This window comes from Pagrus major, chromosome 17 (assembly GCF_040436345.1).
Source record: "Pagrus major chromosome 17, Pma_NU_1.0".
In the NCBI taxonomy this organism is placed as follows: Eukaryota; Metazoa; Chordata; class Actinopteri; order Spariformes; family Sparidae; genus Pagrus; species Pagrus major.
Genome location: NC_133231.1, coordinates 11,098,156 through 11,119,250, shown reverse-complemented (window position 1 = coordinate 11,119,250; position 21,095 = coordinate 11,098,156). Strand labels below are relative to the sequence as shown.

Genomic DNA, 21,095 nt, shown 5'->3' with positions numbered 1-21,095 from the left:
GGTGTTTTTTATGGATGTTATCGAGAGGAAATTTAGTTCTCAGGATGGCGAGGAGAATGGTGTTCTCCTCTTTAGCTTAATTAACTAAATTGAACTGTGCATGGAGGAGCAGAAAATATATCAGATGTTGTTCTGTGGTGAGACGATTGCAAACATTAGCAGTTCATTGTGAGTCTGTTAAGAAGCTCCTTATAAGTGCTGTGATTGTTTTTAGCCCTACCAATTGTAGTAGTGCAGAGGAAGACAGTAATGTATCATTTTAAGAGTTATGACTAAGAGCAGAGCTGAGACACTACTGGGAGTCACAAGGGCAGATTCACAGAACAGGAGTTGGGAAGGTCATCTGAGGACCTGATGACTGGTCTAATGATAAATTTCTCAGTCTCGCTCTTATGCCTTCCCTGAACCGTTATACTGTCTGAGCAAACAAAGTCTCATGTATAAATTCCATCCGCACACTGCAAGGTCATGCTCTGGTGCACGACACCTCTCATGTTTCACCACTCTGTTATCTAGTGTTGCTTTTTGAGCAGATAGATTGAAGACTTTGATTGAAGAGATTGTTTTCATAGGAATAACAGAATAGCAACAAGTCTGAAATAAGTGGCGCTAATGTGTTCATTTCATGTGCATTTTTAACATTTAAGCAGTCACCATACAGGCCTAGATTATTCAATGAATAATCGGATGGAAATTCGAAATTAGGTAGGCACCGATTTAGACGTTCTGGGTCGATAACAATGTTCTGATTAGCAATTTTTCCGATAGCTGATACCGATACTGATTTTTTTTTGTGGTTGTTGTTTACTTTATTTCTGTTTTTATTTATTACCCATTTTGTGCCAGGGAAACTAAGAAATCTTCATTATACAAAAATAACTCAACTCAGTCATTCAGCACTTTATTACACTACATTACACTATCTTTTTTCATGAAAAAGATTTTTTTTTAAACTAACTACTTTAAAAGCTTTTTAAGCCTCCTATACGACTACCTACTAGGGCATTCACGAATGCTGCATATTAATAGCTGTCGACTAATCCCATAAGATAGTCAAATAGTCAATTAATCGCAGGAGATTTATAATTTTTTTTCACCCAATAACACTGATCAATTCTTGTTGAAAAAGGTCTCAAATACAGTTAGAAAAGTGTTCACTGAGGTAGCCAGGACCAACCCAGGGTTAAGGTGAATTTGCAGAGTTCCATGTGCTACTCTTAGAGGCAGTTTACAAATGAACCCAAATCTTACTAAACCCCAAAAATTGTAAAAAGCCCCCAGCAAGCTTGTGTGAGCTGGAGATAAAGTAACGACGTGACTGCTTTCTTTTCCATCCCTAAATACCCCAAATTCTGTTTATTTAATATGGTATGACGCAGAGAATGATTGTTTAAAAAGTATTTGTCCAAAAACATATAAAGTTATGTTAACCTTGTGTTGTTAGAAGGCCATCTCAAAAGCTCTGAGTAGCCTATTATGATGTCACATATGATGAACTATTATTCTATAGAATAGTGTCGAGTGGTTTTGATAGTGACTAGTCGATTTTTCTCTAAAACTCCTACTATCTACTAAACAAAAGTTTCCAGTACCCCATCATTATGCTAGCTCAAAATTGATGTGACACAACAGCTAATCAATCACTGCAGTCAAAAAGGTGAGTGTCGCTGATAATGATACAATATGTTGCTGCAACCCTAGATTAAATAATTGATTGATTGTTTGATATTGTTTCAAAAGTTGCATACGTGAGACATCTGAGGACACAACAGAGGCACTAGGTGTTCAAAGATTAGCAGCGTGCCTGGCCTGTGTTTGTTGTCTGAATGTGATTAGTAAGGATTTAGTTTCATGACAGTGAAGGGTGTTATAGCAGCCAGGTCTTATCATACATACAATCCATTATAACACAGAGACCACCCCGCCCATGCGGTACATCCAGGACTATGAAGAACAACAACTTGCTCCCCATACACTGCACTCCTGCCACCCCCTCCTCGACTCAGATCCAAAAACACCTCAAACTGGTCCTACTCAACACCCGCTCACTGACCAACAAAAGTGCCATCCTACATGAACTTATCACTGACAATAAACTGGACCTCCTCTGTCTAACCGAAACCTGGCACAAACCTCTAGATTACCTCTCCCTAAATCAGACCACACCCACTGGCTACACCTACATTGACAAACCACGCCCTGACGGACAGGGTGGTGGCATTGCTGCCATCTTCAAGAAAAATTTCCTTGTATCCACTATCTCCATCCCTCCTGCTCAGTCTTTCGAACATATTGCCCTCAAACTGCCTGGTCCCACTCCCCTGGTCATCACCATCATCTACCGTCCCCCCAAACCAAACCACTCCTTCCTCTCAGACCTCGCCGAATTCCTCACCCAGCTATCCGCCATATCCCCCTCAATTCTGCTGCTGGGTGATTTCAATATCCATATCGATGACCCTAACTCCAAAAGTGCAATAGACCTCCTGGAACTGCTTCATTGCCTTCAATTCACCCAGCACGTCAACTTCCCCACCCACTGTCGCGGCCACATCCTGGACCTAGTCTGCTCTGCCGGTCTCACCCTTCATAAACTCTCCAGCCTCAACCTACAGATCTCTGATCACCTGGCCATCATCATGGATTTCATCACCCCCCTGCGTCCCCCAAAACTCAAACGCAACATTACCTTCAGGAACATTAAATCCATCTCCCCCTCAGATTTTTCTGACTTGCTGGCCAACACTCTGTCCACCCCCCCTTTAACTTCTAACCCCACTGACCTGGTCAACCATTACAACGACACACTGTCCCTCTGCCTCAATAACCTGGCCCCCTTAAAAACCAAATCAGTCTCTTTCACCCACTCAGCTCCCTGGTACACTCCCCAACTCCGTCAAATGAAAATCCGTAAGCGCCAGCTTGAAAGACTCTACAAGAAAACCGGTCTCACAGTCCATCTCAACATTTACACAGACCACCTCTCAGACTACAAAAACGCCCTCACTGCTGCACGGTCCACCTACTACTCTCAGCTTATTCACTCTGGCTCCACCAACCCCAAGACTCTCTTCTCCACCATCAACAAACTCCTCAAACCCTGCGACAACACCCTCACCTCCTTCACAGTCAACAAATGCAACTCCTTCCTGGCATCCTTTCAGTCTAAGATCGACACTATCTACAATCAACTAAGCACTCCCCCCCCCATTACAGCCTCTCCACCTCTCACCCCCCCCATCACCACCACCACTACTCAACCTCTGTCACAGTTCACCCATGTCTCTCCCCTGGAACTCCTCTCCATTATCACCAAGATAAAAAACTCTACTTCTGTTCTGGACCCCATCCCATCCTCCATCGTTAAATCCTGCCTCCCTACAATCTCCCCATTAATCGCCATCATTATTAACTCCTCCCTCTCCTCTGGCTCTGTCCCCGAATCCCTCAAACTGGCCGCTGTCACCCCCATCCTCAAAAAACCCGGCCTGGATCCTGACATCATCTCAAACTTCCGTCCTATCTCAAACCTCCCTTTCCTGTCAAAGATTCTGGAACGTGTTGTCGCCTCACAAATCCAAACCCACCTCCACTCTCATGAACTGTATGAACCTTTCCAATCTGGATTCCGCCCCAAACACAGCACCGAAACCGCTCTCCTTAAAATCACCAACGACCTCCTCCTCTCTGCAGACTCCGGCCACCTCAGTATACTCATCCTCCTTGACCTCACTGCAGCCTTCGACACCATCAACCACTCCATCCTCCTGTCCCGCCTACAAACATTTCTCAACATCACCGGCTCCGCTCTTTCCTGGCTCAAATCCTACCTCTCAGACAGACAACAGTTCATCCATGTCAACAACTGCTCCTCCTCCACTGCCCCCCTGCTTCAAGGCGTCCCCCAGGGCTCAGTGCTTGGTCCTCTCCTCTTCATCGTCTATCTACTCCCCCTTGGCTCCATCATCCGTCGTCATGGTCTCCGTTTTCACTGCTATGCCGACGACATCCAACTCTACATCTCCACAAAATCCATCACCCCTGCCACCCACTCTACCCTCACAAACTGCCTGTCAGAACTACAATCATGGCTGCAAAAAAACTTTCTCAAACTGAACTTTGACAAATCTGAGATCATACTCATCGGCCCAAAACATCTCACCACATCGACCCAGAACTTCTCCCTCAGCTTTGACAACATCACCCTGTCTCCCTCTCCCTCCATCCGTAACCTTGGCATTATCCTGGACAGTACTCTTTCATTCGAACAGCACATCAGCCGCCTCACCCAAACTGCCTTCTTCCATCTAAAAAACATTGCCGCCTCCGCCCACTACTCTCCTTCTCTGCAGCTGAGACTCTCATCCACGCATTTATCACTTCAAGACTGGACTACTGCAACAGCATCCTCTATGGTTCATCTTCCAAAGTCCTCAATAAACTTCAATACATCCAAAACTCTGCTGCCCGCCTCCTCACCCACACCCGCTCCCGTGAACATATCACCCCCGTACTCCAAAACCTTCACTGGCTCCCTGTCCCACACCGAATCAACTTCAAGCTCCTCCTACTCACCCATAAAGCCCTCCACAACCAGGCCCCTCCCTACCTCACGGACATGCTCCACCACCACACTCCTTCTCGAAACCTCAGATCCTCAGACGCTAACCTTCTCTCACCCCCCCTCAGGACCAAGCACCGTACCTGGGGGGACAGAGCCTTCTCCATTGCTGCCCCCTCCCTCTGGAATTCCCTCCCCAAACACATCCGCGACTGCTCAGACTCATCCACCTTCAAGTCATTACTCAAAACCCACCTCTTCAAATCCGCTTTTCATTTGCACCCGTAGCTGTCTGTTGTCCTCAACCTGATCTCCCTAAAAACCTACACAGATCCATATCCTTCATACATTGTTCTTTTTCTACATATTTCTCCTTTATCGCACCATGCACTTGATTTTATGCACCATGCACTTGATTTTATGTATTCTTGTATGTATTCTATTCTTGTAAAGTGTCTTTGAGAGTTTTTAAAAGCGCTGTACAAATAAAATGTATTATTATTATTATTATTATTATTATTATCAGGATAATTTCTCAGGGGCATTGGCATTAAAGAGCTCTGCATGACTTGAATCTGTGGAACAAAAAAGAACATGTCAAATCAAGTCACGTCAAAGTCAGAATCCAAGTTGTACTTTCACATTTACATGAAGTTCAGCATGCTTGCCCGAGGCGGTATTAAGCTACACTCATGGGCTAAGTTTTGCTCGTCTTTAGAGGAGCACATCGTCTTCAAAAAAGTTTTAAGCTCCAGTGAAACAGCTGTCACGCTATACTTTTGAAAGATAATAGCTCAGATACAGGTTTGGCCACAAGGGATGGGCTGGAAGAGGGCCAGCTTGCCTGGTAGAACTCACACAATTTATCACCAAATGTACACTTTGTTTTTGTTCATTTTTTTTTTTTTTTTTGGACAGTGCTGAGTCAGACTTGGTGTGCACTAACACACTTTCTCATTTCTGCTGCATGTTGCCTTGTGTTACAGCCTAGCACACTTTATGTTAGATACTATATACAGTATTATTATGTGTAGATATATGTGTGTATTTGAGATACAGTAGAGGATGATTAGGCACATGATAGCAGGTTATCTGAGGACAGCTCTCTACAATGACAGTCCTCATTATAGACTTCCCTCTGTGCCGAACAAGCTTAGGTGGTCAACTAATTGTGACTTACAAGACCCAGTAATGGACATTGACATCATAATATAAGCTATAAGGATGATGAGATTGTTATAACGAAGCTAAATACTTCAAACAGCCTTTGGAAGGGCAGAGTTCACCACGGGCGGTCATTTAAATCATGGGAGGACCATGGTTAGATTACCATCACTGACAAAATTAGGAGGGTCAGAATCTCTTTATAATCAACTGTGGAAATGTTGGTCACAGTCAGGCCACATTTTAGGGCGACCTCTCTGTCTGTCACAAATGATCAATTTATGATACGTGGAATTTTTACTGCATATAAGATTTCACTGTAGCTCTGTCCCTTCCCCTTTCATTTTCTCAGAAGTGAAGCAAACTTTATGTTTAATGTACTTTTTAAAAGTAGTCTTGATGGGCTTCATACCTGAGCCACAACACTTGGCCTATGCAGTGATATTATGGAGGATTGTGACTTTAATATTGGTGTTTTGCTATGTTTTCAATAATTCCAGATGATTTGTTCATTTTTTATTGAATTTATTTTATATCAATTTAATTCTCTGAGTGCCTCAATGTCTCAGAGACAATAGGACAATTTTTTTTTTGCCGAAGATAAATTCTGAATTGACTGCTGCCTCAGCTGACCGTAGACAACTTTTTTGCTTAAACTTATCATCTTGAAATAAATACTGATTGCACAGCGTAATGGCTGTTTGAAGAATGTAGAAAAATGACACCCTCCGCGTACAGATTTGTTCCCTATAAACCTCGCTTTCACTATGCTATTTGGTCTGCGACCAGGCTGGATTGTTCCCCGGAAAAATTAACGTTGAATTACGGCACAAATGTAACACGCCTACCAATGCGCAACCAAAACATGGAAGAGGCATTGGTTTCCCTGGTCACTATCCCCAGGTTACCGTGGAGCAACTGGAATAACTGTATTGAATTGGCTCTTTGAAAGTTTTAAGAGAAAGGCTCCTTGTAGTTTAAGTTTTGTAAAAACTGAGTGCAGATGGTCAATAGCCCTTTGTTTCTTTTTACTAACCAGAATGAGTGACCATTAACATTGTATGCCATCATTCACACATGGTAGTTATGCAACTTCTACACAATATGGATTGATGTCAGGGTGTTATAACAAGAACTTGAACACCCTCATTTAAGATCTTGTTTCATTTGCAGTTATGAAAGTAGATGTTTGACCTTTTTGATGTCTAAGGGGTAGGTTGCTATATACAGTAGTCAGAATAGGAATAGCAGTGGCACTAAAAACAGATGACACAGTATTCCAGGGAGAGTGTAAAGTCATCTTCGACTGTAGGAGAATCAGTTGTTTTCACATTTCACCGCTGTCGTCAGGGAGTCAAGTTTACAGTTTTGTTTCTGCAGCTTAACAATCAACAATCTGTGTCTGTCTTTATGAAAGCAGCACCGAATTAAATTATGTTTTGGAACATTGAGTTCACAGAAACACAAACTTGTTTTTTTTTGTTTTTTTTTCCACCAGCGATAGGCAATCTGCTATTGTGGTTTGGAAAGGAAGCCATGTCTACATTGGCTGTTGTGATAAAGGAGAGGAAATTCAGAGCTTTCTGCTTCACTGCTCAGTAACAGAAGGTGCTTCTTGAGTAAGTATGTTTGTGCTCGTGTGTTGTGAGTGCAGGAACACTGAAAGATAAAGACAGAACAACTGAAGCAGAGAGTGAGAGAGAGCATAAAGAGCAAAAGAGAAAACTAAGTGACTTAGAGGGTCACGGAGAGAGACAGAGAGTCAGAGTAAAGTAACATCAGGTCTTATAAAGGTTTTACATGTGTGTAAATGGGTTGTGCAACATTAACAATGCATGAGCTTTGGGATCATGTTTCAAAAATGCAGAACAGCATGAAATCTGGTTGGCCCTGAGCACCACCCTCACCTTGCAGAAGGAGGACGCCACGAGCGAAAGGTTCAACAGAGGACAGGCAGCATTAAAGAATAAGATCAGTGGCAGTAAGCAGGCTGGAAGTAAGATAGGAAGGAACATGTTACAGATGTTTTTAAATAGATTACCTGCAGCTAAACATACACTTTCCATTTTTATTGCACTTTCACTGCCCCCATATTTAATTTCAACGGACATATTTGAGCTCCTGTCACCAAAAACTAACCAATCTCCCTGGACTGCCCAGGCAATGATTGGCAGCATTACACGTATGTAGACCTGTTTTTTTTTTATGATCTATAACGTAGCCAATCAGACACAAAACATTTTTTTGTTCTACAAAGCTGAGTTTGAAACCTGAAGCCAGGGAAGGTTGATACAAGCCAGAGGGGAGAGGAAAGACATTTGGAGAAAGTCGTAATTCACATCACATCTATTTGCTGTGGCAAGTGAACCCTTATGTGGGAATTAAAATTTGATGACTGTCTCTTGGTTCAAAGAACACAAATGAACCATGGCAGCAGAGACATTGTTGCAACTGTATTAGATTAAATTTCTCAAGAGAAATCCAGTTGTCAGACCAGACAAAGACTTCTTCAAGATGATCCAGACAGTTATGTGATTTTTTTGATCAGATCTTGATTATGGCAGTTTTAGTATTTTCCTCAATCTGCTTTTGTATACGCATGTTGGCATGCACAGTATATATGTATATATGTGTATGTGTGTATATATATATATATACATATATATATGTATATATGCCGATAATGGGAAACTTATATTATCGACTCATTATTGGCTATAAGCCAATAAATATGTAATACACTACAATAAACTACAATATATTTGTTTATTTAAATATGAAAATGTGGAATTATTGGTTGTCTTATTGGAATAAGCCCTGAGACGCAGGTAAATATCGGTTATCTGTATTGGCTTAAAAGAAATCTAGATATCTGTCCCTAGTATGCGTTTTTATGTTATCAGTGTGTCCAACAAAATGGCAGTTAAAGCTGATTGGCCAAACTTTCCTCACATGTCCACTCATCGGTGCAAGAATTACTTTTTGTGCACGCTGCATTCCTGCCCGTGTCTGTGCGGCTTCTTGATTGATCGAGCTGTCTACGTTTTTCTTCCTGATGATCTGTCACTGTGCGAAAATAGAGAGTTGGCAGCAAAGGGAGGCTTGTTTTTCACAGCCACCCATCAGTCCCGTAGTTGTCTCCGATGGAAGCTAACTTTAATCTGCTCTAATGCACAGCTCTGGTTCAATCAGCCAGACAAAACACAAGTTGCTACTGGATCTGTGTTCAGTAATGAGTGTTCCTCTAAGTGTTTCCCTTTCTTCGCTTCTGTTCTTCTTCTGTCTTTTTTTCTTTCTATTTTCTGTTCCCCTGTGATATCAGCTTTTCCTTTTCCTACACACCCTCTGTTTTGTTTCTTTTACAATACTGGACTGGTCACAGCTTCATCTAATGAATACAACCCCCACTTAACCACATAAACAAAGGAGGTCAGCCATACCTCTGCTGGTTTCATTGCTATTATTCCCTGTTATATTCATGATTAAATAGGCTTTGCATCTGTGAGAAAACATGAGGAGGGACAAGGGAGTGTAAAATTTGAAAAGTAAAGCAAAGACAGAAAGAGGGAATGTAACCGGGATTTTCCAGAGGCAAAATGTCAATAAAGGTTTGGAAGGATGTAGAGATGGATGTTTACCCATTTGCCACATGGCTTCACTGTATCTGTATTCTGAAGGAACAAAACTTCTTTTTAACCAGTTGGAAGCAGAGAAAAAGGAGGCTACTGCTGCCAAAGCAAACAGGCAGACCTTCCTTCTTCATCTCTAATCCTTCGCTGTTATTCTTAATTTCTGCCGCAGCTGAAAACAGCAGGTGCGCTGGCTACAGCAGGGAAATGTATGTTTTACATACATATTCAAAAGGGCCTTGATGTAATTGCCAAAAAGTTGTAATATAACCCATATTAATTGTCTGAATATACACAAGATTTGCATGGAAAACAATATTTATCAATTGCACATGCATATTTGAGTGATTTACATCAGTGTTAAAAGAAATACCATTTATGTGAAACAAAATCTAACTACAGTAGTTTTGGATACATCAGAATTGATCATTAGCAGTGCTTTCACATTATAACATGTGAATAGAAGATTTTTACCGGTTGTCTCCCTGTATACTGTATAGAGTATAAACTTGAATTCTGTGATGCGATGGAAAACTTAGCTTTTAGTAGTTAGGTAAATCTAAATAATATATATTTTTTGTTTTTTTAAATTGTTTACTCAAGTGATTTAATGCACATGCCTACTCACAACACAAATACAATTTTTTTAACCCTAACCCTAAATACAACATGTACGCCTGTATGTATGCTTAGTCTTGTGGTTATGCTGACTGAAATGTATTTGCGTTGACACTGTAAGCTTTCTATTCTTACGCACTGACCTTGAAGATGCTGAAAGTGTGAGTTAGGGGCCTGGAATAGGGGAACACGTGAACCTGCCATGCGGCCTATGTAGGACAGGATCTGTTTGCACTTGAAGCTGTCAAAACATCTTGTGTATGAGGACAGCCAGGACAGATGGGACAAACAAATGAAGCGAGTGTATGTTTGTGTCAGTCTCAAACTGTTTGTGGCTGTATCTGTGCGTGTGTGTGTGTGTGTGTGTGTGTGTGTGTGTGTGTGTGTGTGTGTGTGTGTGTGTGTGTGTGTGTGTGTGTGTGTGTGTGAGGTTGGGGGTGGTGTCTGTGTGTTAGGATTCCTCGTATGGAAGCGTATGGAATTGTAGCAAACAAATAACCAGTCAATTGAAATTTTAGAGAGGTACTCACTGATGTGTTGGTGATTACAATTTGAAAGCAATCAGTGAATACCTCTTATTATACACATAGCATATAAATGTAATTTGATTACCTTTTATAACCTCCAAAGTAAAGAGAATGCTCAGTAACACTAACAATGGCGCCTCTGATGTATCAGTAGAAGCTTCAAAACCCCTTCTAGTTCCGGTTATATTTAAATAATTAAACAAGTATTGAGATTATTATTTGCAAATAGACTGTATATATGTATTCAAATAACTATTTATTTATATTTTACATATTAGTGGTTAAATAATTGCTTAAAGAATTGATGATTGATCAACCATTTCAGTCATTTGTAAAGTAAAAATTATAATAACTAACAATATTAGTTGTTTTGTGCTACTTATAATGTGACAACTTAAAGATACAATATGTAAGATTTGTGGTTGAAAACATTCAAGACTTCACTAAGATTATGAACAGAATGTGGAGGAATAACATTTTTGACGTTATGACATCTATGTATTGTGTTGCAATGTTTAGCGTGCTAAATAGCTAACCCCGGCCCATCTGGGTCAAAGCCGTGTTGTGCTAGCGATGTAACACCAACAGTTTCCCCTGTGCACTGAGCTCCCAACCCGAGCTAACTAGCTATCGGCAGCTAAAGTTGGCAGTAGTTAGGAGTAACTCTGGTGATGTGCTACCCCATATTTGTTGAGCATGAATTCAACAAGTGGCCAATTCTAACATTTTGCACCTTTAATGCTAATTTGAATAATTGACAGATTGTATTTGATTGGCAGAGGTAAAAAGTAAAGCTGCAAGAATTAGTGGATCAAACAATTAGTCGTCAATAATTAAATTAATCACAGACTATTTCGATAAACAATTATTCAGTTTGATTAATTAAAAAAAAAAGTCAAAATTCTCTGATTCCAGCTTCCTAAATGTGACAATAAACTAAATATCTTTGTGTTGTGGACAAAAGAAGACGTTTGAGGACGTCATCGTCGGCTTTGGGAAACAGTGATCGACATTTTCTAACCATTTTCTGACATTTTATAGACCAAACAAGTAATCAGTTAATCAAGAAAATAATCGACAGATTAATCGACAATGAAAATAATGGTAGTCACAGCCCTAATAAATAACTCTATTTGTATTTAAATATATCTGTATATGTAGGTAAGAGGTGAAGAAAACCTAGATTTCAGTAGGTTAGTAGGACAAAGTAGAGAACAAAGGATCTGGGTCAGCCATGTGTCTCCTTATCCTTAGCTAGCCTCTTCAAGGCCCCCTTTTTCACACACACATTGTTAAGACTAAGACTTTTAATATAAAACTATTTTACTTACATCCCACACCCACACATGTTCATTATAACACACACACACACACACACACACACAAACACACAAACACACAGTAACCCGACATACACTAACTGTCCCCCAGCCTACTGTTAGGATATTTTTGACCTCAGTGCCCTCAGTGTTGAGACAGTTCATCTGCTATTATTATCGCTGACACGCACATACATACACATACATGTGCGCACACATATGTATGCATGTATGAATGTAATCATTCATGCTGGCATGCACAAGCACACACACATACAGTGTAACCCCCTCTCGTAAACACACATACTCCATTTCACATTTCACATTAGCGCTGTAATGTTGCTCTGTCACAAAGCCCCACACCCATCAAGAGTCCTTCAAAACAACTGATGAATGGTCACGCAACAGGTTGAAGCCTCCATGGGTGGCCCTATCTGATCAACATGCTCGAACATTGGGCCCTTCGCCTCTCAAACCACGGGGTGGAAAATTTAATGGACACACCAGACTGTCCTTGCATGGTCCTCTGTGAGCTTTTGTGTACATGTCCACATATGCCGTGTTGTTTCTCTTTAATCAAAGGCCAAACAAAACCGAACCTGAAGAGAACAATCAAAATATGTCAAAGCAAAGACGCATGTTGGCAGACAGTAACAGCTTCATGATATGCATATCGTAATTGATCATTTGTGATCATTGGCAAATTTACCAAAAAACATGTAAGCAACGTATTTGTTTCAATTTTTCCACTACATTTAGTTTACGTATGCTAACTCACTTAAGTGTCAGTATGAAGACATAATAAACAAAACAGCATTTTTACAGTAGTTCTTATCTATAGATTAGAGCAGTTGTCAGTTCGAGCATGAGGCAAAAAATTGAATAGCTGTAATCAAGTTCTTTATTTTGCTCTTGTTTTTGGAGCTACAGCAGAACAAACAAAGTCCGATTGGTATGGAAACAAGGAAACCAGATAATTAGATGGTTGCTGATGATGTCCCTACATCCTTTCTTTATCGTCAGAAATAAATGGACTTCTGGTGACTTGTTGATTGTGTTTTTCTAAAGTAAGACAAACAGTGGGGAAGGCCTTTGTTTATTTGAGCCCTGTAGATATTTAATACAACACAATGCGATCCATGAATCTGGCTCCTTGTGAGAATGAAAAACTTCTGAATGTCTGTCTTGTCTCTACTGTGTGATTAATCAATGTCAAAACCAGTCAATGGGAATAGAAAGAGTTTAGCATCTCAGTGTTGACATATATGGATTTTATCAGTATCTTTCACTGTCTAAAGTGAAAGAACTGTTCACTTAACTTTGTATTGATTTCATTTGACATTGTTTCTGCTTGTGATTCAACGCAATATGACTTGACTGTACTTACAGCGACAGGACTTGAGAATCCACTTGATACTTTGGCTGTCCATTGTCTTGTTGTGACTTGACTTGTGATGTCATGACACAAGGTTGACTTAAGACATGAGCAGAAGTGGCCAGATCCTGCCTTTAGCTTGCAGCAATACATGCATAGCTGTTGAAAGAATGGGTGTTCTTTTCTCAAACATGGCAAAAAAACAACTTTCCTGATGATATACAGGTTTTCTCCTTTGTGTTACATAGGTTTGAGAAAGAAGCTGCAAATAAGATCAGTAAACATCACACATAAACACAGTGTATACATAATCATAGTACATAGTCAGCTTAACTTAATGTATAGTGTGACCTTGAATGTGGTATAATACAGAGTTTTGAGTTTTGGCTTCAGTCTCTAACAATCTTAAGTACATGCTGCGTTCCCAGTCGTGGCGCCAATAAGCCCATGAGAGCAGCACACACTTAACCCTGCAACCCTCAGCAACCCGCTAATCCATACACCCCAGCTTAGCCTGAGATATGAGATATGCTGCTCCTTCTCATGTGCATATGTGAGAGAGTGCATGCACCCATACAGTCACACAAAAAACATGTGTTGTGTGCATGTGTGTGTTGCGGCCACAGCTCTCCTCCTCTCATAGCAGGGCTTGGCTGCAGTCTTATGTTTCACTCTGCAGGGAACACAAGCATAAACATACTCGCACACATGCATGCGCACTCACACACATCTATCTTCATAGGCAAGTCAGTCATCCATTTCAGCTTCAACTTTGGCCCACATCCACTGGTATGTCTGTATTCATGTATGTATGAATGCCAGAGAGGAGGAGAAGCGGGAGACCAAGGAAGAGAAAGACAACCAGTTGGGGGGGCATTTGGATTTCTATAGCATGCTATGCATGTAGTGGGTTCATTGAGTTTACATGTGTGAACTCAGTTTGCATGCAGAAAGGCAAGGTGGCCTGATCTCTCTCTCCCTCTCTTGTCCTGCTGCATGATGCAACGCAACATGCAGCTCCGGGCATGTTCTCTGTTGAGTTTCAAAGTGAAGAAAAGTTGAACGCAGCAGCAGTAGTAATTGGGATTTTTTTAGAAATCAGGACATCCACACTGTTGAAACCTGCCCATAGCACTTTTAAATTGATTCTAAGAAATCTGACTTCACAGAGAGTGAGATCAGCTTGCACAGGAGGGTGTGAATGGTCTCATCTCCCTGTGGAAGAAAACTGAGAATTTCCCACTTAGTTTGTCATCTCCCCTTTTTTTTATTTCTCTCTCTTTCCTCTTCTGTTTTCCTCTTCTGTAAGCTTTTTTCTAAAACCAGCTCCAGCCAGTCTGAATTTATTGTTTCTTTTTCCATCACAGTCATTATGCAAGACATAAAACAGGATTAATGTTATGAAACATCCATTGACAGATTGAAGCACTTGTTCCTACTGAGCCAAATGTCACTTGATATCATTTGACTTTTTCCCCATAAATGACTTCTTGCCTAAGTGACTTTAGTTGTAGCTTGCCAATGATTCTGTTTGAACTGAATTGACAGAGCTCTGGTGCAATGGGAACAACATGACATGTTTTTGTTTTGTGTTTGCACACACGGAAGAAATTACATCATTTTGCTAATAACGGCTGTCACTTCAACCCCTGAAGTGATCAGTGAGTCAGTATTACGAGTAATTTAGCAAGACAGCACACATTGAATCATGGTTGATGTCCCCTTGAATAAGCAGGAGAAAGTAAGTTAAATAAACATGCATTATCAATAAGTACTATCACAATACCACTGCATCAGATACACTGTATCGCTGCCAGACGTTATAGGTCTTGTTGTATGATAATTTAAAAGGAATGTTGGCACTTGGATGTTGGATTTCAGGATGCCTGCCAGAACTCCTCTTGATTTAATTACTCAGTGGTAAACTCTACTTCAGTCCTGGTAGACAGGCTGATTTATCGTTAGACCACACACTCACACAACACACACACACACACGCACACACACACAAATGTACAAGGTGCTCACATAAATTAACTGTCTACCGTCTCTCTCCTTTCCTCTCCCTTATATTCTATCAGATGGGCCTTGGCTCAGAAAGCCAGCAGAGGAAAAGAAAGGCTCCAGCCCCTCCTCCCACCTCATCTTCCATCACTCCAGGCCCTGACGACACTTCAACCTCTGCCACCCCCATTTCTGATAGCCACACTGATGAAACACCTACCCCAGCCTCCCGTACCAAGGTGGCACAGTCAACCACCGTCTCTGCTGCCACTGTGGTAATGCAAACAGTTAAACCAGCCCCCTTAAAAGTACAACCTCCAACTGTGTGCGCTGCCACCCCAACTCCCAGCTCTCCGACCCCAAGCAGCAGCACCTCTGACAGCCTGGCTGTCCAGGACTCCAGCTCTGAACTCAGCCACAGCCTTGACGACTCAGACGCTGACCCAGACCAGACCGGTTCTCAATGCAGCAGCCTCACCAGCAGCACAGCGAGCGGGTCCGTGCGGGTCCAACCCAATACGAAAAGCTCCAGCAGCAGGATGGAGGAATCCAGCAGCACAGCTATCATATTAGAACAGGAAGCGACCTCAGCCAGCAGCTCCAGGTCTGAGACTGAGTCGGCCCTAAACCTGAAACTGGAAGAAGTTGAGAACAACAGACACAGCGCAATGGGTAAATATGGTTAATAGCAGACAATGCTTGACAGATTGTAGAAACAACAACCAGCAACCAGTTCAGAAAAAAGTTAGAAATGTATCTTTAATACTCCTAAGGTCATGCTTACTGAAAACATGCTGTAATTATCACACTCTTTCCTTGGCAGTGATGACACAACCTGTTTTGTTCTAGTAATTGTCTAACATCAAAGAGCAGCTAGTAACAGGTGTAATGCCAAATAACAGTCAAGGATATTAATAATGACAAAGCAGAAACAGCACCACAGGCAATGAGGTGTTTTATATTTGTGTATCATTATAACACATGTCATTCTTTATTTTAATAACTTCCATCAGTTACTTTGTGAATTTAGTTTGGATTTAAACTAACTGGCAATTTTTCATACTACAGTCGACAAAACATTTATTTTCATCAAAGAAAATGAACTGAGACGTTGATCACTGAACTCTTGACAGTGATGGTAAACACTCTCTGTATGTTAAAGTTTTGTACCTGTTAGAAAGTGACTGAATGCCTGCCCTGGAGGACAGAGCTGTCACTCTGCTGCAACATCTGAAACTTAAACTGTCGAGAATGACGCACATAACCTGACAGTGTGTGTGTGTGTGTGTGTGTGTGTGTGTGTGTGTGTGGCTGAAGGAACAGGAACTAGTGGAGCTGGTTTTCATCATAACTCATAAGACAATACAGTCCTTGTCTATCTCTTGCACTTGTCAATCCCTCACGTTCGTCCTGTCTTTCTCTCTTTTTCTTTCTTCTTTATCTCGCTCTCATATGCATGCAGCCACTCACACAAACCTTCAAAGCTGGCAGATACAAAGACAGACAGATCCATCATAGATTTAAACAGGATCTACTTGAACTCCAGCTGGCCTCGTATTGATCTTTATATAACCTAGATCTTTCTCCGGAGCAAAGTGAGATTGCAGCGGAGGGCTGTCTTGTCTGACAGGGGCAGAGATGAGAGAGCCGTAGACCTCAGAAAAAGGGATGAGAAAGGTGAGGGTACCAGAGTGGAGTTCAGAGAAAGGAGCATGGGAAGGTTTTGGCAGCGGGGATGACAGGGCAGCAAGGTAGAAACAAGGGGACTAGGGGGGTTTAAGGAGAGGAGAATGATGGACAGGCAGATGAAAGCAAGAGAAAGGATGAAGTATGAGGAGGTTAGTGCATTAGACAGGATGGAAGAGACAGCACCAGGATCATTAATACATTCATAGCCCTTGGTGCTTCTCTTTTTCTATTCTGACACTGCTGACAGTGCATTACACTCTCCTTTGCTTTGACTTTCTACCTATTTTCAATCTACTTTCCCTTTTCCAATGTGTTAGAAAGTATACACTGAGTTGAAATGTGTGCAGTCAAAGAGTTTTATTTCAAAAGCCACATTCTCACAGTCCTTTTTGTCCTACACACAACCTCAACTTCAACTTTTCACATGCTGAGACTATAAACACGATATTCTCCAGTGCAGCCTTAAAACGGCTCTTTATTAAACATGGAGAGTACATGTTTGGCAGTGAATAAATAGCTGGTATACACGTTAGGGCTAGACAACTACACCCTGCGGGCACAGTATAGGGTGGTGCCCTCGTGCTTGTATAGGCAGGGACAGAAATGTACACATTACATTTATTAGGTTTGAATTAGTCTTTCATTTAAGCAAAATTGATGTATATGTCAAAGTGCAAACTGTAGGAACACAAACCATGAAACTAAAAGTGAGTTACACTATAATATAGAATTATATATATTGTTATTATTATAGAAAGTTTTTTTTAAACATCTTTATTTTACACCATTGCCTCTTTTAGTGGCTCTTCAAACACTTACAAAGCTTAAAAGTTCTGTGTGTATGCTTGTGCATGCATGGGTGTGTTAGTGTGTCTATACTGTGTTTTAACCAGGAAGAAAAACATAATGCCAATATTTACCTTAAATAAGTTTGTTTAAAAAGGCGCACATAGAATGTGTAAATATTAGTATCACGCTGATGCAAAAAGGTCAGAGGAAAATGCAAATCAGTGATTCCTCTTTAAATGTAGTCAACACAATTACCACTGGTTGATATTGACAAAGTGATACAGAGCTACTGTTTTTGATACTGCATCCACATTAATCATAGTTTTATTGAAGTTGAATGCCTAAGGCTTCAGTGCAAAGAAACACACAGCAACAATAATATAAGAGAAAATAACTGCAATGTAATTGTTTTAAGAATAAGAAAAAAAGTTCAGCTGTTTCAATGTGTGTGTGTGTGTGTGTGTCTGTGTGTGCTCCAGAAAGCTGTCAAGGTTATGATGGTGTTGTTTATCATCCCAGCCCTGCACACTGTTTCAGTTCCTTCCTAATGTCGACAACAGAGTTAACACATCGACAGCACCTGCTGACTAAGACACAGCACACTGATGCATCACTTGTTTTGTGAAGCCATGTTGGCAGCTATATTTTAACAGTGCTGTTTTACAGTAAGTGTGCTCTTGCCCCAACAATCCAATGTGTTATCCAGATTGACTTTGCCTTATTTGTCAGTCCACACTTCTGTTAGCATCACCAAATTCATTTTTGTAATGAAATAGGGATGAAACATGAGGATGAGGGTGTGCAAAATCAGAGTTTTACTCTTTAAGTAATAATCACATAAAGGTACTCTCTATCACTGATTGACATTACCTGGAGCTAATTTGACTATAACTACAGTATTTTCAAAGTGGTAAACAGTGACAGCTGATTAAACTGCAATCTTAACTGCCAGATTTTAAAATTAATACATTCTAAATGTCATAACGACTCTGACTCCTAAAAATGTATAACATTAACAAGTTTTTACAAGCTAGATGTCACTGAATACTGAAAGCCTCAGTGGAAGAGTACACAGCAAAGAAATAAAACAACAGTTCCACTCCTAGCACACATACATTGTTATTCTCAAGCATTTACTTTTTCTTTTCTTGAAACTTCAGCTGATACTCTGCAGACTTTTGTTGCTAAGGCTGAACCCTCCACTAAATACATGCTCAAGTAAATTCCACAGGAGCAATGGTAAAAACCTGAACAAATAAAAGTACTGTAAACACTAGCTTACCATACTTTAACGGTGATAACCTTCATGGTAGTAGACAAAGGAAGGAGTTCTGCCCACAGAAACTCAAACCAGAAAATCCAAGGATAAAGAAGCCACTGTTTGAATACCAAGAACTTAGCACAAGAACACAGAAGACGTTGCCAGAATAAATAAAAAACACAGATCTTGGTGATTACATAACAGTTTCTGTGCTACTTTTAGTTTGCTAAAAAGTTTGCATGTACGATGTTTTTGTTTCACGTCCCCAAACTTTTTACAAACATGACCATCAGTGCCTGCCCTGCCTGCATGCTGTTTCTCCTGCAGGAACCGCTGATCGACCAGCGCCACCCAAACCTCGTCGTTCCCCAGCCCAGGAGCCACCAGAGCTTGTCTTACCCCCTATCCCATCCTCCCCTCACATTGAGCCCACAGAAAGCAACTCCCCACAGAGTCCCATGGAGGCAGAGGAAGCGGCTCCCCAGTGTAGGTTCCAGATGGACTGCGTATCCATCTCCTTCGCTCTGGGGTTTTTTCTTTTCTTTCCTAGAAGCTGCTCTCCTGGTTTTCTAACTCAAATCTCATTTGTCCCTATCAGAGTTTGTATTTTTGCATCTATTCTTTCACTGCTGATCCTGGTGATGCATGTGAATACTGAACTCTGCCCTCACACATGCTTTCCATCTCACTCTTTCCATCAGCAACCCGGGTAGCTGAGTTGTTAAGTGATACTGGGTCCATGTGAGGTCAAGGTGCTTCATATCTATAAATGTCAACCTGTAAGCCATGTTATTTCTTGTTGGTCCAAAAGGTCAGGGCTGGGGTCAACACCAATCAACTGGAGTGCCTTTTTGGTTGCATTAATACAGTACATAGGATTATATTAGATGTATAATGGAAGACTAGATGGCTGAAATACTATTATTCTGCATTTCACTGTTCTTTCTTTACATCCAGGTTTTTCTCTGGATGCTGTTTTAATTGCCATCCCTCCCAAGTGCACTGTTTATGCTCTTTCCATCTCAAATCTCATCTTTTCTTTTCTTTACTCCCCACCCCGCACCCTACTTTGTAGTGTACTGCTGTGGGCCTGTACGTCTGCGCTCCAAACACTCCTGAAGTCTCTGTCTGGCTCGACTCTTCCTTCGTCCGACAATCCGTTTTCTTCAGTTCCCTTTGCTTCGTCTCCGCCCTTCTTCACCACCCTGCTCTCATTCTCTTATGAAATTTTATACTGTTTCTGTTTTTCTCTTGTATTTGTTGTCATGGTCTTATTGCTATCGAAATTTGATTCGTCCCACTTCTATCAGCTGCTTTCACTTGTTGTCACAGAAGCTCAAAGGAGCCACTTTGCAGCAACCTTTGTCTTTGTGATTTTTTGCTTCTGTTGAGGATACAAAATGCTCCAAGTGAAAGCAAGTTGTTCGCTACAATCTCACTCTTAAAGCAATGTTTTTTCTCTGTTGATTTTCTTTTCTTTTCTTTTTTTACAAATGAATGTATATACTGTTGGTGGTTTTGCATTTCAACTTGATCTGCTGGTTGTTATCGATTGTGCATGAGCTCAGAGCTGAGTTAAAAGTGGACACACAGAATGTGGTCAGAGGACTATACAGTGACAGATGAGCTAAAGCCTGGACGTATCAGTTACCGTGTGATTGATGAGTGACATGCTGGGAGGAGGCTATGAGGCAAGGCCATGTGATATCTATCAGCCAATATTTTGGTGATGCGATATCTGCAGATCGATAGTTGGGCAGTGTATGTTTCTCTCTCTGTTCCTGGTGTTGTGGCTTGGTTTAGAAATCTGAGAGGTGAATGCATGCTGCCTTTGGCAATATTATGGAAAGGGTGATCTATCAATGACATGTTGCTTTTAGGTAGTGGTGCCTTATGAATATTAAAGACAAAGGTAGCTCATCACAGTCTACATAGAAAAGACAATGGCACTCCACATTGATTTGTTGTAAAACATTTGTTATTATTACTGTGAAAGCTTATTGTTGCATGAATGCTTCAAAGCTTGTTTTTAAAATAATGGGTAGGGATCCAGCATTACCCTTCTTTTGTTACATCCTATGTAGATAAGGGGTTAATTGTTTGGATCCAGAGAAAAACAATGTATATTTTGGGGAATTTTGGCTGAAAAACTGCAATAA

General features: G+C 41.0%; 1 protein-coding gene across 4 annotated transcripts in view; it reads left to right on the top strand.

Moving 5' to 3' along the window:
* Positions 1-21,095, top strand: part of cobl (cordon-bleu WH2 repeat protein) — a 47,062-nt gene that overhangs the window by 15,039 nt on the left and 10,928 nt on the right. For 3 of the 4 annotated variants that reach the window (XM_073485953.1, XM_073485954.1, XM_073485952.1), the window contains 2 exons: positions 15,275-15,869; positions 19,264-19,422. In XM_073485953.1, coding sequence (XP_073342054.1) covers positions 15,275-15,869; positions 19,264-19,422 — 754 coding nt within the window. The remainder of the gene's footprint in view (positions 1-15,274; positions 15,870-19,263; positions 19,423-21,095) is intronic. The other variant, XM_073485955.1, reaches the window with a different exon arrangement.